Genomic DNA, 16,137 nt, shown 5'->3' on the forward strand with positions numbered 1-16,137 from the left:
TTATAATAAGCTGCTCTTTAAAAAACATTTCATATTTAATAAACAAATTTTTATAGATAACCAAGGCTATTATCATGTTAGAAACTTATGATATTATATTATTATTATATTATATTTATGATTATATATTATTTTAAAAACATGGAATTTACCCTAATTTTTCCCCAGTGCCCTATGGCCTTTAAGCACTGGCATTGCTGTGAAACAACAAAATAAATGTGTTTTATAAGCAGTTTTGCTTATCGCATATCAATATCGGTGCGTAAATATACAGTAGTCGATGGAGTGGACCGATATGGGCCCTGTCCGCGCACACCTATGTACATAGATCCACCGAGAGCACCCGCACCGTACCCTCAACCTCTACTTGTACTCTCACTTTCCCAGAGCTACATCCCCAACTAACCATTTCCCTGCCAAGATTAGAGCGCTAAGCTCTATCGGGTGATCTGGAAATTTGTCTAAGCCCATACAGAAGGGGGATTTCGAGGGAAGGGTTCACTGGATGGAGGGATGGGGAGTTCATGTAAATGCAGACCGGTATTTATATAGCACTTGTATGGCTCATCGGTGGTGGTGTTATCATATCGGCCACCGTTCGATTGCCGGGGTTATCGGCGGGAGGGGGGAGGCAACTTGGCTTATCAAACGGCCAATAAATGGAGCGGCAGCAGGAGCGGAAGCCATCGTCAGCTCGCCCGGCGGACGGGACGGAATGGAACCGATCCGATGGCGTCTATAGATTGCTGCCAATGGCGACACGACAACAATGCCACAACCAATTTGACCAGCTCTCCTCCATGGCAGTCTACAAATCCAAATTAATGCCCAATGGGCCGCTCCGAACCCCTCGGTATCTGGGACCCCCGATGGGCATGTGAAACTGATTAATGTGGCATTATAAATAGATCTCGAGTATGCGGTTGGGTCTTAATCGAAATTAGGTAACTTTGGGTCAAAAAAAATATAAAAACTATATTTATGGTATTTACGATAAACAAACAATAGTGTTTTATACTTGACTTGATTTCCCATAAGCTCTTTAAATGCACTATTATTGGTATGAAGAAGACACTTTAATAATTTCATAAACTTTACTTCCAATTGGGCTCTGATAACTTCCGGTTGGGCTCATAATTACCATTTAGTTATTCAAGTTATATTAAAGATAAATAATGGTAGTTATCTTATTAATCTCTTAATCTGCAACTAAGAGATAATTTACAAATACTTCTTATTCAAAATACCTTCTACATTACATTTATTTTTATATTGTTTACTAAGTTTCCGGTTCCGGTTGTGCTCTTATTACACCTTATGCTCATTTTTAAACACACTAAGGGGTATTAGTACCTTTAATATAGTTTACTTCAGAAATCCAGTCTCCTTAGCATAGTTAGTTTTTTCTGGTCCTACAAAATTCGATACTTTTTGGCTTTACTTTAAAGTGTTTAAAGGTTTTAAGCATTTCTCTAGAAAATTAAAGCATTTTTCGAGTCCATAAAAATCTACAGCCTCTAAAAACCCGTAGCAATCATGAGTTACCGTGGAGGTAAATGTGATGAGTTTTTAGTAAGATGTCAGATGCTTGAGAGGTCCTGTAAAAGTGCTGAGGAGTTGACTCAAAGAAATGGCGAAGCCTTGGAAAATCTAAGTCTACAGGTTCCTATACTAGCCAGAAAATCGGTAGACAGCATTGCGGAGGAGGCAAAAAAGGATGTCGAATTTAAAATGGATCAGATAAAACAAGAACTGTGCGAAAGAGAGAAATTTATTGTGTCCATGAGAGAGCAGGTTACCTTAAGAACCTAATGTTTTTAATATTTTTTTTAATAGTATATCCTTAATAGTTACATTTAGAAGTACCCAAATCGGATCCTGTGAAGCACAATCTCTTGATGCAAAAATACAGGGCAGCCCTCAAAAAAGATGAGAAACTCGAGGCCGAGGCCCAAAGATCCTTAACTGAGGTCAACGTTGACATGGAGAAGCAGACAGCTGAACTGTAAGATTTTGTTATAAATATTATTTAAGTTATTAAAATAATTATTTAATTATCACAGTAAACAGTTGCACAGCACTCAGGTGATTGAGTATCTCTTGATGCAGGACCAAATCAAGGAAAACTTTAAGAAGGATATGGATAAACTCATGAAAAAGTTCGATGCAGAAATGTCTCGTTTCAGGAAAGATAACTCCGATGTTCTGGCAATCAAGGAGAAAAACAATTCCTCCTCAGTCGGCAGCACTCACCAGCCTTAAGTTTGGAAAATGTTCTATTTGGGTTATACATATATTTTAATTTAAACAGCAAAAACCTCTACAAGCTATGGATCTTGTTTTAAATTTAAAATGTTAAAATGTGAATTAAAAAAATTGCATTAAATTTTAAGACCATCAAATATAAATGGTTTTTTGAAGTTTTAATTTTATTACATTAAATTATTTATTTTATTCTTTATGACATCCTTTCCAACTCCTCACTTCTCTTTGGGCTTCAATTCATTGAGTTCTGTGGCATGTTCCGCCAACAGATCCAGCATCACTTCAATCTTCAAGTTACACATATTATTCTCCTCCTCAAGGGCCCGAAACTTTCTGTTCAGTCTGAGCATATCATCGACATCGCCCTTCCGGGACGAGTGCATCCAAATGCCATCCGCAAATCGCAGCTCCTTGTTGCCCAGAGTCAGGGAAATCTGCCGGAAATCATCCAAATCCTCGGTGGCCACTGGATGACCCGTATTGCAGCGACCCTGACGCACTGGAATCGGTTTCGATTCGAACTTCTTGTTGAACAGCGGCATGGCAAGTGACTGCAATGGAAAGTTGACCATTATTTCGTCTGGACTATTATTTGTTTTGGTTTCGGCTCGTTGCCCAGGACAACCGACACCTGCCGCAGGGAGGTCAGCGAACGTGCCAGGACTCGTGGCAGTATTACCTGTTTAAAGGGTGGCAAGCAGCCACAACAGATTGAGAGTGGCCAGCAAAGGTGGTTCTTTGAACGAGCCAAGGTTTTCTTCTCCCCAAAAAATAAAGGAGACGGCTCAGGATTTACTAGCTGAGAAGAAGTCCACATTCGAGTGCGCAGAAGGTCTTTGGCAGCCAGTTTACAGGACTAAAATAATATTATTAACTAAAATTATTAAAAGTGCATTAATTATGATACAAAACTTACCTCTGTATCAATCAAGACTCGTAGAAAAAAATGAGTTGTGTTCAAAGAAACCCTAATTAAAGGCAACTGGCCTACTTCAACTGCCAGAAATAATGTCAAACAAAAACCCGTCTGAAGTTTATCCATAAAACTTGAGCACATTCCGAAAATAATCATGACACAGGAGGCCAACAACCATCTCCATCCCAGGTGAGACAAAAAAACTTCAAACTAACAGAAATTAAATCACTGAAAAACCCAACTAAATCCCCATTATCCTCCCTCCTCAGCCGAGTACGGGAGGTCATCCAAGGTGTGGATCGTCTGGTCCAAGCAACCAATCAAGATCTTCGTCGATTTCAACAGGAACAGGCCCAACTCCGGGAGAACATCAAGGGAGTGCGTACGGAGAACGATACCCTAAGCAGCGAATTGGCCAGATACCAGAAGCTAATGGCCTGTGGAGATTATCAGGATCTAAGCAAGCGTCTAAAGCTAACCAATGAAGCTCTGGCATTGTCCAAGCAGCAGGTGAAGCTCCTGGAAAATGACCATAGAAACCTACTTTCGGTGCAGGCCTGTTCCCAGCGGACTATCGATAACATGGAGCTGGAGCTAAAGAGATACCGTGCTCAATTGCAAGACTCGGATGACGAGGAGGTACATATGTGAACATTCTAAGGACTAGTGCTCCATGACTTCTGTGTACTTTCAGTAAATACTTGGATTTAACACCAAAATCATAATCAAAATCTTTCGTTTTCGTTTTCATTTTCTTAATTTTCACTCTTTTTTTTCCTTCTGCTTTAGTCTAGCCAGCGTTACGAGAGAGCTTTAAAGATGCTGGAAGCCAAGGTAAATGTCCAGCAGAAGGAAATACGCACCAAGGCGGAAACTATCAAAGTTCTGCACGACCACAGACAGCGGGATGGTGAGAAGCTGAGAAAACTGCAAGACCAGCTGCGGTATTCTGACAAACAGCAGAATCTAGTCTCTAGTCTCCAGCATCAGCTAAAGGAATGCGAGCTCTCTCTGAAAAACACCCGCCATCTGCTTGATGCAAGCACGCGTCGAGAGAACATTGCCATGCGAAAGGTCCAGGAGGCTCTTACCCTATTCGATGAAGCCGAATTGGCGAGGATTGATGCCGAAAAGCGAGCTGCGGCCAGCAAGGAGGAGGTTAACCACCTGGCAGGTACCATTGGCACCGTCATGGAAGAAGCGGCCACTCGCGTAGACCGCGAGATGGATGAATTCAAGCAAAGGATTGTCGAAAAAGACAAGATTATTGGTTTAATAAAGGAAAAAGTGAGATAACAGAAACTACTCACTTCCAATAGATATATATCTATTTGTACCATTATATAGATGCGGAAGGAGCAGGCGGAGCACAAGGCAGTGGTGCATCAACTGGAAGTAAGAAACAATCAGCTAGAGCAAAAGTTGAGAGATGCACAAAAGCAGAATGTCAAGTTGGAGGACGAAGTTCGGGTGGCCTGCCAGCAAATAAACGAGCTAGAGCGATCCGTCAACGATTTCCACAACGAGGAGGAACAACATTCTGTAGAGTAAGATATAAGATTTAATTATTTAACATATAAAAAACTTAATATAATTATAAAACTTCTCTTTATTGCCAGCAAAAAGCACTACGAGAGTGAAATAGAGCGCTATGTGTCGTCCTGCAGGAAGCTCAAGGCCAATTACCGCGTCGCCATGGAAGACATGACGCAACGTTTCGAAGCTGTGATCTATAAGCTGAAGATGGAAAACGAAGAATTGCAGGCGGACAATCGTATGCTCAAGGGTGGAGCTGCGGGCGATTGTATCCAGCCATAGTTCTATATCATTTAACTCCTGTACAGTTGTACAAAGATATATATTTTTTGATTGGTATTAAATACATTAACTCGTTTGGGATTGAACACTACGCTGTGACTGCAGTCTGAGTATTGCGACCGGGAAACAAACTGGGGAACCAGTAAGCGGGTTCATTCTCTGTCTGTTTATCTATCCAGCAGAGACCTTCACCGAGGACCTTGTCCAGGGATTGCTGTGTGCGGTAGTCTGTCCAGCTAAGAGGGGAACAATTTGGGAGATTTACAAGAGAAACTATATGAAAAACTTACCCCAAATCCCTAATAAGTTGACTTTGTGTGACACAACCCTGCTCAGTATTGGAGGCTGCATTAAGTATGTTGGTCTCCTCCATGCTTAGCTCACCGGGTATAGACTGTACCATGTACTTGCCCTTGCCCAGTTTGTGCACCACAAAGCTGAAAGGACAATAATGTAATTCTTTCCCAATAAAGTTCTCCCTTATTCATCTTACCCATTGCCAAAGATGGTCAGTTTCTTGGCGGCCATCAGTATATCCTCCTTGGTAATCTCCTGATGCACTACACTCTGACCCCTAGCGGCTATTAGTCGCCGCCTCAGCTCGTCCAGCTCCATGAGGCCGCCCGTCTTATGATTCGCAGCCAGGCACACTTCCACCACTTGAACCCCCAGCTCGTAATAGAAGTCACCCATGCCCAGGACACTCCAGAAACCCTTGCCCGTGGCCAGCGGATCCACACCGATGGCGGCGCACATCTCCTGGAACTGTCTGCGGAACTGGGAGTTCTTGCGTATGTCCTCCTTGTGCTTCATGGCAAATTCCTCGAGCTTAATGCGAAAAACCTCCATTTGTTTGGTCATTTGCTCCAGCTGTGATTCCTGCAGGTCGGTGCCCTTGTCCTTGTACTTTTCTGCAGCCAATTTTTGTTGCTGAATGGCACCAAGACCCACGCGACGACGCATTTTTATTAATTAGCTAAGGAATTGCACTATCAGCATTGTAATGTTTGTTATTATTATCATAGAGGTGGGAAAGCCGCGATGTTCAATTCTATCGATGTACATAAGCAATATATCGCTGATACACTTGGGGTTGCCAGACTTGCCGATTTAACATAGCGCCACTGATAACTATTTGAATTTCATGGATATTTAAATTAAAATGTAAAAAGTGATGAAAAAGCCTTAAAATGTTAGTTAATAAATGTTAATTAAACCTTGTCAAAAGGTTTATATATTTATATATATATATATGAAATGAACTATTCATAAAATATATGAAATAAATCATATAAAAAATATAATCATAATAAACTATTATATAATAACAATTAAAGTCTATGTTAATTTAAGCTTTCAAGCAAACAAGTCTATAATAATTCATATTCTGTTATATTTTTTGTGTTATTTTCTTGTTTAAATATATATTGCTGTCCTATTCATTAATATTAATATTTCTTAACTGAGTAACTATGAACAGTAAGTAATTCTGAAGAGTAAGTAGCTCTGAAAATTAAGTATTTATGACAAGTAAGTAGCTATGACCAGTAAGTATGTATGATCAGTTACTAAATTTGAACACTAATAAACAATGACTTGCAACGTTTGTAACACAACACATTTCTGTGACTTGGCCGGGAACAGTCACTTCGTTCCGGGGATGTTAGAACGAGTTGGTAATCATAGGTACTATGATCAGTAAGTATCAATGAACATTAAGTAACTTTGAACAGTAAGTATCTATGACCAGTAATTAACTATGATCAGTAAGTATCAATGAACTTAAGTAACTCTGAACAGTAAGTATCTATGACCAGTAAATATGTAAAGGGGACCAAAGTCTGAAGTCACACATAATATAAATGTTATGGTTAAGACATGCCGCAGTAAAGGACACGTCATTGTTTACTTCCTTCCACTGTAGTGACCAAGATTGGGTGACTTTATCCAAGTGAGCTTCTTCCAGGTCATCCAGATGTATTGCATTGGCCACGTCATATTTTTGGGATCGAAAGGTAATCACTATCACTATCACTTGAGATGTTAACACTACGTACCCCTAGGACAGACTGAGGCGCGCGGGCCCTTAGCGCCTCTATTTATAGTCCCCGAGGAAAGAGAGGAGCAGAGAAAGTGAGTGTGAGTGGGCGGGAGAGGAGTTGCCTCTAGAGATTAACATAGAGCGACTAACATAGCGAGAGAGGGGGAGAGGCAGAGAGGAGCAGCGAGCTGATATTTAATTTAACTCTGAGCAGTAAGTAAATCTGAACAGTAAATATCTATGACCACTGAATAACTCTGAACAGTAAGTATCTATGACCAGTAAGTAAGTATGATCAATAAGTATCTATGACTTGTAAGTATGTATGATCAGTTACTAACTTTGAACACTAATAAACAATGACTTGCAACTTTTATAACACAACACATTTCTGAGACTCGGCCGGCAGAAGTCACTTCGTTCCGCGGATGTTAGAACCAGTTGGGAATTATATGTAAATGTGGGTGAGATTTGTTTTGGAACAAATGTAGCCTATTTGAATGAAACTATGGACTTATTCTTCTATATAATTTTACTAGTATATAAGTCGGAGTATGGCGAATCGGTGGACTATATATATACATACATAAATATATATAGCTGCCATAGGAACGATCGGAAAATTTTAAGAAAAATAATTATAACTTTTTCAGTTTTTAACAGATTTTCATCAATTTTAATATATGTATAGCCATTATATATTAATCTTGAAATTTTATTTATATTTCTCTTAAAATTTAAACTTGATCGCTTATTATAGCACTTTTATCTTTCCATTTCAAAATTTTTTAAAAACTTTGTCAGTAATTAAAATTAATTACACTTCAATATTTCGACTTAAGACTCACTAACTATTATTAATACCATCTGTTAGTACTCTTAATACATTAATATAAAGTGCATTTGTCACAAGATCCGCTCAATTAATGCCTAATGGACCAACCGCCCCCATAGATCAATCAACAGCCCATCGAATTCGGGGGTTAAAAATATATGTATGTAAAAACAAAAAAAAAAGAAAACTCCCCGAAAACCTCCTTGCAATATGACGAAAAACCATGACAAGCGAGTTTCATCGACGAGACCCGCATATTTGGGTGAAACGTCATCAGATCAGCTGCTAATATATGTTTACCCCAAGATCCATATAGTGCCAGGAAAATGACAATAATGTTTATAATGCCAGCGGAAATCGAACCCGCTGATTGAATTTCTCATCTGCAGGCAATCTGTGAAACACTTCAAATGCAGATTCAGCAATATCTTCTGTGTGCAGATTAATTATGCGAACCGCGAGCTGAGATGAGGAAATCCAAGCTCATTAATAAGCCGACGATTTGTTTTGTTTTTATTTTTGACTCCGTTTTCGTTGTGGCGGCACTTAGCACCACTTAACGGTAGGAGAATCGGTCGATTAGCGAGATGAACAGACCGACCAGATCCCAAAAAAGACGGGGAGAGCCGCCCAGAGGCACTCGACACCATTACGGTACGCCCAGTAGTCGGGAGTCGGAATATATGGACACGTTCCAGCGATCATCAAGTAAAGGTACACCGAAAAAAATGGATAAAAAGGAGATAAAAACCTAAATCAGAACACTATCTTTAAACCCCTTAAAATTGTTTTGTTTTTTCAAACATCGTAATTTCTCTTACTTTATTTCCTTAGCATTAACATTTCTAATTATTTTATCAACTCCTTTTTTACTAAGAAACATTACAATATTAATCTTTTTAAAACCCTTTTCTCTCAGTGCTTTTATTTTCACACAAATATTCATAAATTCATACATAATACACATGGCCATATGTCCAATAATTAGGGCAAACATCGAACTCTCCCATATACAACTCAATGCATTGCATAATGGCTTTGTTAATTGAAAAAAAAATCTTGGCATATCTATTAATAATAAATAATAATATATATTGATGTGTTTTGAGACATAACAACAAAAAAGGCAATTTGTGGGCGAATATTGTAAGTGTGGGAAATGTAATGTGATCTTAGATATATAAGTTTATGTACATAGATGAATCTTATAGAGAGAGATTATGAAATAGGTTTTATTATGGATAAAGTTTATGATCTCCTATTCGATATAAAAAATATATTTAAATAACATTTATAGTCTTCTCTTAACCTCCCCCTTCTCAACATTTTCCTCCTGCTGTACTTTATTTTTGGATCTTATCACCCCGCGTGCATTTCCTTTTAATTTTCCATCTGTTTTTGGCCTTTTGCTGGATCTGCAATTATTTAGACAGGAAGCCAGGCCATGCCAGAGATGCTATATACATAGGCACGGGCTTCGGGTATGGTATGGTAAATATTTATTTATGCTTCACCGTAGTCGCCTCACTTGCAAATGAAAACCGAACCAAATAAAACACCCGACAGCCGCGGAAAAAAAATTAATGGAAATGCAAGGAAAACCAAACTTAAAATAGAACCAGATAAAAATAAACAAAATGCTGCTGACAGACAAAGGGCCGAGCAGCGAGCGAACGAAGAAGTCTGTCTAAAATTAATATCAGAAACAGAGGGAGAAATAATAAATAATAGTGTTTATTTAATTGTCAATTTAAAATAATAATATAATGTAGAAAAATAAATCTACTAGTAAAAGAAAAAAGGTTATTCCTGGTTTATTAACCAAACTATAAAGCAAGTAGTTTTGTTTCCATCTTAAAAAGTATATATTAAACCTTAATTTTATAATATTTTCAACAACTAACCTTACAGCATTTATAAATCTTTCCCTTCGTTATATAAAATAGACTTTTAATACCAATTTTTAAATGCATTTAAATTTATTTTTTGAGTCCAAAGTGGATGCTTTTTATGGGGGATGTTTGACAGTCGAGGGCGAAATATTTGGGCAGCTGACAAACACCCAGAAAAACCCATACATTGCATGTAATCAACCGAATTGAACACGAAATGCAATATGCCACAAATAGTTGCAGCTTGACCAGATGCTGTCAGCTTAGCACGCCGCGCGATCCAAAAGATACAAAGACACACACGCGGACACGCAGAGATACATCCAAGTTGAGGCACTCTGACAGGCGGAGCAAAACGATCTCATTTGATTTTCCATGCTCCGCAGATCGCATTACATTAATAGACTCACCGAGTCCGAGTCCGAGTCCAAGTCTCAGTCTCAGTCCAGAGTCCATTCACTTTTAGAAAATGCATACAAAATGAAGCCACAGAACCGGGGAACCACCAACCAACCAACCACCGACCGAGCGAGGTCACCACTCCCTTGGCGCATAATTCATCCAAAAACTCGCGGCTGTCTAGTAGGAAAAATCGAACAACTTTCGGGCTCAGAAAACTCTTTTGTCTTATAATAATAAAAAAGAAAAATTCAAAGCGTCTGAATGGTTAGAGAGGAAATCTTAGACAATGGCAGACGAACGGCGAGAGGGCAATAAAAACTGAATAAAACTGGTGGGAAATTAAGGAAAATTCTTTTGATAGTGTTTTGGGTTAGAAAAAAATATATAAAAACCAGTTGGAAAGTTGCTTGCCGCAGCGATCAATTATTATGCTGGCGGCAGCTATTGTCTGGCATTTTCCAAGTGACTGCACAGAGAAAACCCGAGGTTTTCCATTAAAGTGAAGGGCTCTTATATGAATTTAAATAAATTTATTATATAATATATAATAAATAATATAATAATAATATTTATTATATAAACTGCAAGATTTGTTGGTAATGAATCATTATATTTTTGTACCTTATAAAGTAAAGCTTAAATAAGTATGATGTTGACTAACTTTAAATCGATTTTAAATTTAATTTAAATGGTTAATTTAAAGTGATTAATTTTTTGTCAAATTTCTATTTTAATTCTTTATAAGGAAAAAAACTACTACTAATTTTGCAAGATTGTACTAAGATCAAAATAAGTTACTTTAAAAATATTAATCGTAATAGGACTAATATTTTCTATGGAACAACTTTATTTTATGGCCTATTTTAATTCTTTATAAGGAAAAAAAAACTACTATTAATTTTGCCAGATCAAAATAAGTTACTTTGAAAATATTAATCATAGGACTGATATTTTCTATGGAACAACTTTATTTTATGGCCTAAAATAAGCATACCTTATATAAATTAGCTCTTATTTTATATATATTTTTATTATACTATTTTTCTATAAATTTTAACAAATTTTTACAAAAATACTAATAACTCTTTCCATTGCACAAAGAAATTCTTTGTATCTTTGAAGAACTTATATAGAAACCCCTTTAAAAACCAATCAAAATATCACTCAAAGTCATCAAAGAAATATCCAAAAATATATTAAATAAAATATAAACTGATATATAAACTTAATAACCAATTTCTTACCGTGTAACTCCAACTCCTCTCTTTTACAGAGCCAACAATTGTCGCCTAGTTTTTCGCATTCCCAACCAGTTTTTTTTTGTTTGGTGTGAAAAGTAACGGCTTGAGGAGATCGCGGACCCCCGGACCAGACCAGACCAAAAACCAGACCCAAGACACGGATTCCAGCAAGTGGGTCAACTGGGTGCAACTGGCAAACATGCATTACGTGCCACATGCAACAACGCACCGAGGCATGGCCATTTCCCTGCGCTAAGGTTGACCCACACAAAGATTTGATTTATTCCGCGACCCACATTCGCACAGAACAAAACTTACACATGCGATTTGTCTTAGGCTTAGGTTTCCCCCTTTTTTGATTTGTTTTTTTTTTTCAATTCCCTGCCGCCTGTGAATTATGATGCCTCCTTGGGCCAGTGGTCAAGGGTTTGGGTTTGGGTTTGGGTTGGGTATGGGTTTTGGCTTTTGGTCACACGATCCCCCTCAGCTGCGGCGAAAGCGATGGAAATCCATCCTCTCTCGTGGCGAGATCCGAGATCTGTGTAGCCTCTACTATATATTGAGTTGGAACAGTCACTCTGTTATCTATTGTGTGTCCAGAGTGCTTAGAACCGGACACTCTGCAATCGGAGGCTCGTGAGATTTATGGGCCAGTCAGAGGAGTAGGAAAAAAAACCCAAGAACCAGGCACAGAACCCGAGACCGATCGCTGCAATTAAGCGCCCAAACAGTCACGTCTCGTAATTGTAGTGCTTTCTGGGGATCACTGGGATCGCAATCGGTCTGTCCGTCCAGGAAACCAGGAAAGATAAATGAAGCAAATTAGCACTCGTCGGGGCAATCCCAGGGACAGGAAGAGTGGTTTACGGGATATACGTATGTACAAATGTGGCATATAGGGCAAAAGGCAAGGGTTATCCATAAAGGGATACATATGTCGAAGTTGAAGCTGGGCTGTCTGAGTCATATTCAAAATGAGTGGTCACTTATTGAAATGTTTAAAATATTATAACAATATATCATAAGATTACATGAATTTATAAAAGAAATTATAAAGAATAAATAGATGATTCGTTAGGTAACTAAGAAATACGAGGTAAAGGTTTATACTTTTAGAATATAATATATAGATAGTTTAATTAGTTTGTATTAGTTCGTTTTAAATCAGGAAATACATTTAAAAATCTTTAAAAAGTTTTCGAAATCTGATGAAATCTATTCTGATTTAAAACTGGTTTTCCTAAGACTAGTATAGTATTTATGGATCAACAGATAAAATCTTGTAAAATACCTTGGATCCTTTGTTCCAAAAAGAAAACTTTCTCTACATTTGTCCCCGCTTTGTATTCATATAATTCCCCTTTCGAGGACAATGACAGGAAATCAAGGAACTGTCTCCCTAAGTACAAACCTCTGAAAGGGGTTTCCCCCTGAAGGAATGGATGTGGATGGGGATGGGGAAACATGTAATTCTATCTCCCGAGTGTCCAATTGATACGCACTTATCACCCGGTTCCTGATCTGCTCCCGATTTCCCTGTCCAGCTCAAAAAAAAAACCGCATAACTCAACCCTTTCCCCCCCACTACTCTTTTTCGGGCAAGGCCATAATAAAAGCCAAAAAAATACAATAAAAAAATACAAAATAAAGTGAAATAAAAAATAAGGAACCAAAAGCAGACAGCGACAATTCTTCTCCTCGGACTGTCTATGCTTTTTGGGGAGCAGATGTTACTTTTGGCGGCTCAAAACGAGAATTCTTTGAGCCGGCTCCGTCTGCGTCCTTGCCTCCTCTCTGCCAGAATCTCCTTCACTCCTGATCCCTGGGATGCCTCGATGATTCTCCTGCTCCTGCTCCTGCTCCTGCTCCTGCTCCTGCTCCTGCTCCTGCTCCGGCTGCTGCTGTTGCTCAAAAAAACAAAACCAGAAAGAAAAAGGAAAGGCGCAGGACAGGGACAGGGGCGGGAGAAAGGAAAAAGCAAAGCACTTGTTCCAGCTTGAGCAGCTCAACAAGATATTTAGGCACTGAGAGAAAATTGTAGACAATTTTTAAATATATTTTATACCTTTTTAAGTTTTATTATTTATGTTTTGATCGGTTAAATAGCTTTAAATACACATAAATACTGCCTTAACAAAAGTCATTGACTTATCTTTCCTACCAAACGGACTTAAACATGTCCGTGTATCCCCAAATTCGTACTTGGGAATTTTAGTTGCATTATTAGCAATTTTTTGAACATTTATTGTTTAAGGTTCGCAAAAATGATCTTCTTTCCATCCCTCTTTAATAACATTTCATTTTCTTTTTCTTCTATTAAATATTACTTAAACTCTCTCGGTCGAAGGATAATTCCCTCATAAATTCCATTATTTTTCTCAGTGTAAATGGGGATGTATTTCAAGTGCGGAAACGGGAAGAGGGTAAGATAGAGCGACAGGGGCAGGGGCAGGGGCAGAGGTGAAGACGATTGCACCGGGCGGCTGTGTCAGATTCAGGTTTTGGTTTTTGGCGCAAAAAAAAATGTGTGTGTGCTCAAAATTACCAGCAGAGAAACAGCAGCAGGTATTCGCCACTCGCATACGTATCCGTGTGTCTCCGTTTCATGATGAGGGCCAGCCGCATCCACATCCACATCCACATCCACATCCTCATCCTCATCCACAGGCAGCAGCCGCAGAAATTGGCGCAAAAATTACAGATGCCTCAAAAAAAAAAAAAAAAAGAAATATAAACGATAAATGGAAAGCAACTGCAGCGGTGCACAGGTTCTGCCATCTGTGTGTGTTGAATTTATGAGGCATGTCAAAGACCAGAGCAATATTATATATGTATATAGTATAATAACTATATATAGAAAAGAGTACTGCCACCCAATCCCCACCATCTTTCACTTGCATCCCTATGTGCTCACCCCATACAAATATCTCGCCCACAAAACGCAGCCACGCACTAAAAATAGCTTATTGACATCAATACCACACGGAAAAGAAAAACTAACGAGTTTTCCTAACTAATATTTAGAGTCAGGAAACATATTACTTATTAAGTTTCATATATATATGTCTTTTTTGTACTTTAGTCAATCAAATTAATGGGATTAATTACTTATATTATTGTTAAATAATTATTCTTCTTAAAATACAATTATTATTATTATTATATAATTATTCATAATGTATAAGTAACAATAAGAAATATTTATAAGAGAATATTATTATAGAATGTCTGATAGGGAGAAAAATAGATATCTTATCAGTGGCTTCTTATTGATGTTTGCGGTAAGACCTCAAATCAGAACCTCAAGAGTAAATCAATTGTAATCAAATACAATTTCTATAAGGCTAACTTCCGACTATTTTTTAGTATATATGTTATATATCACCCAACAATTTTTCGCTGTGCAAAGTATCCGCTAGATACTCACCATCCAAGGCAGTGCCTAGCTGCTTTTGCCACGTGCATGCACAATATACATATATACATACATATACCATATTGCACAATGCAGTCGCCGCGGAAAGGCACAAACGGGACAGGACAGAGAGCTCTCTTTAATGAGCTCATTTATTAATTAGACAAACGTGACGTCAGCACAGCAGACCGGAGGAAGAGACCCCTGCATAACTTCGACCTTTAAAACAGCAGTTAACCTCAGGAAGAGCGCGTGCGACAGTTGAGTTCCATTGATCGGATCCGATTCATTCATATATGTATATGTATATCCATTCATTGTTCCTATATAGTACTTGGTACGTGGGCCATAAACTAATTTCGGGCAGACGGTGAGGACAGGGAAAACAGCTTGAGTTTTTCCACAGACAAGCTGCGTTCAACGGAAGTGAAGGCAGGCAGGCAGGCAAGAAAAGTAGCCCATCAGTAGAGCCAGACACGTATCTAACAGATAAAAATAGAGGCAAATACGTGCATTCAAATCAGCACAGCCACGAAATATGTTATTTGAAAATCGAGTGAAAGGCTGAAACGCATTTCAGCTGAAATGACGCAGCACCACCAAACCGGTGAGGTTTTCTGAAAACAACAAAAAAGCAAGAGGGGCGAAAGATTAAATGAAAAATCGTAGTAAGGGTTCATATGTGTATCTGCAACTTTCACACATTTCCAACTGCATTGTTTCCCTTTCAAGTGGTTCGTACGGCATGTTTTTGGCGCGAGGGTTGATTTTGCATAGTTGCTGTCGGGCACCACTCCGACCTGTGCCACCATTGATCCACCCGATCCCATACATGTACCCTTCGGATCCCGGATATACGATCGCAACACTCAACCCCTGTGTGACCTCTCCCGCTTTCAGGGCAGGTAGTTGCCAATCCGAATTTGGACATCGCTCCAAAAAAAAAATATTATTAATAATAATAAAGCAACAGAAATCAGTACAGTGAAGCCTGGTGCTGTAGTTTTTATACCCCTGCAGAAGTCTCTTATAAGTTTAGTCTGTGAAGGAGTAATTTCCGACCCTTTAACTCATATATGTATATTCTTGATCAGCATCAACAGCCAAGTCAATCTAGTCATGTCCAGTAAAATAATAAATTTTCGGAATTTTTGGAATTTCTTAAATTTTTTAAAGTTTAATTTGAGTATGCAGATTAAATACCCTAATAGATACTTACATGGGAAAGCGTTCTGTATCAAAATTAATTCATTTTCGACTAAGTTATGATCAATTTTAGCTTAATGGGTATACAAGATTAGAAACTATGTAT

The 16,137-nt window shown here is 38.3% G+C and overlaps 4 protein-coding genes across 7 annotated transcripts; 2 read left to right on the forward strand and 2 right to left on the reverse strand.

The window, feature by feature from the left end:
• The first annotated feature begins 1,362 nt into the window (after positions 1 to 1,362).
• LOC110191190 (uncharacterized) lies at positions 1,363 to 2,408 on the forward strand. The gene is made up of 3 exons (XM_020961958.2): positions 1,363 to 1,794; positions 1,851 to 2,005; positions 2,064 to 2,408. The coding sequence occupies exons 1-3, from the start codon at positions 1,537 to 1,539 to the stop codon at positions 2,260 to 2,262; spliced, it is 612 nt and encodes a 203-aa protein (XP_020817617.2). The 5' UTR covers positions 1,363 to 1,536; the 3' UTR covers positions 2,263 to 2,408.
• On the reverse strand, positions 2,382 to 4,188 carry Cby (beta catenin antagonist chibby). Its single transcript, XM_020961975.2, has 3 exons — positions 3,182 to 4,188; positions 2,945 to 3,121; positions 2,382 to 2,816 (listed from the first exon to the last, which is right to left on the reverse strand). The coding sequence occupies exons 1-3, from the start codon at positions 3,335 to 3,337 to the stop codon at positions 2,481 to 2,483; spliced, it is 669 nt and encodes a 222-aa protein (XP_020817634.2). The 5' UTR covers positions 3,338 to 4,188; the 3' UTR covers positions 2,382 to 2,480.
• LOC110191205 (uncharacterized) lies at positions 3,244 to 5,090 on the forward strand. 4 transcript variants are annotated; one of them, XM_020961972.2, is made up of 6 exons: positions 3,244 to 3,370; positions 3,451 to 3,820; positions 3,971 to 4,091; positions 4,152 to 4,468; positions 4,529 to 4,728; positions 4,801 to 5,090. In XM_020961972.2, the coding sequence occupies exons 1-6, from the start codon at positions 3,336 to 3,338 to the stop codon at positions 4,997 to 4,999; spliced, it is 1,242 nt and encodes a 413-aa protein (XP_020817631.2). In that variant the 5' UTR covers positions 3,244 to 3,335; the 3' UTR covers positions 5,000 to 5,090. The 4 variants fall into 4 exon arrangements, with proteins under 4 accessions (XP_020817631.2, XP_020817630.2, XP_086695629.1 ...); XM_020961971.2 differs by having other exon boundaries at positions 3,971 to 4,468; XM_086839503.1 differs by lacking the exons at positions 4,529 to 4,728; positions 4,801 to 5,090 and having other exon boundaries at positions 4,145 to 4,285.
• lsn (vacuolar-sorting protein SNF8) lies at positions 5,021 to 7,070 on the reverse strand. Its single transcript, XM_020961974.2, has 3 exons — positions 5,493 to 7,070; positions 5,290 to 5,436; positions 5,021 to 5,235 (listed from the first exon to the last, which is right to left on the reverse strand). The coding sequence occupies exons 1-3, from the start codon at positions 5,960 to 5,962 to the stop codon at positions 5,088 to 5,090; spliced, it is 765 nt and encodes a 254-aa protein (XP_020817633.1). The 5' UTR covers positions 5,963 to 7,070; the 3' UTR covers positions 5,021 to 5,087.
• Between the last annotated feature and the right edge of the window lie 9,067 nt (positions 7,071 to 16,137).

This window comes from Drosophila serrata, unplaced genomic scaffold (genome assembly GCF_035046125.1).
Source record: "Drosophila serrata isolate PLE 108 unplaced genomic scaffold, ASM3504612v1 contig_376, whole genome shotgun sequence".
In the NCBI taxonomy this organism is placed as follows: domain Eukaryota; kingdom Metazoa; phylum Arthropoda; class Insecta; order Diptera; family Drosophilidae; genus Drosophila; species Drosophila serrata.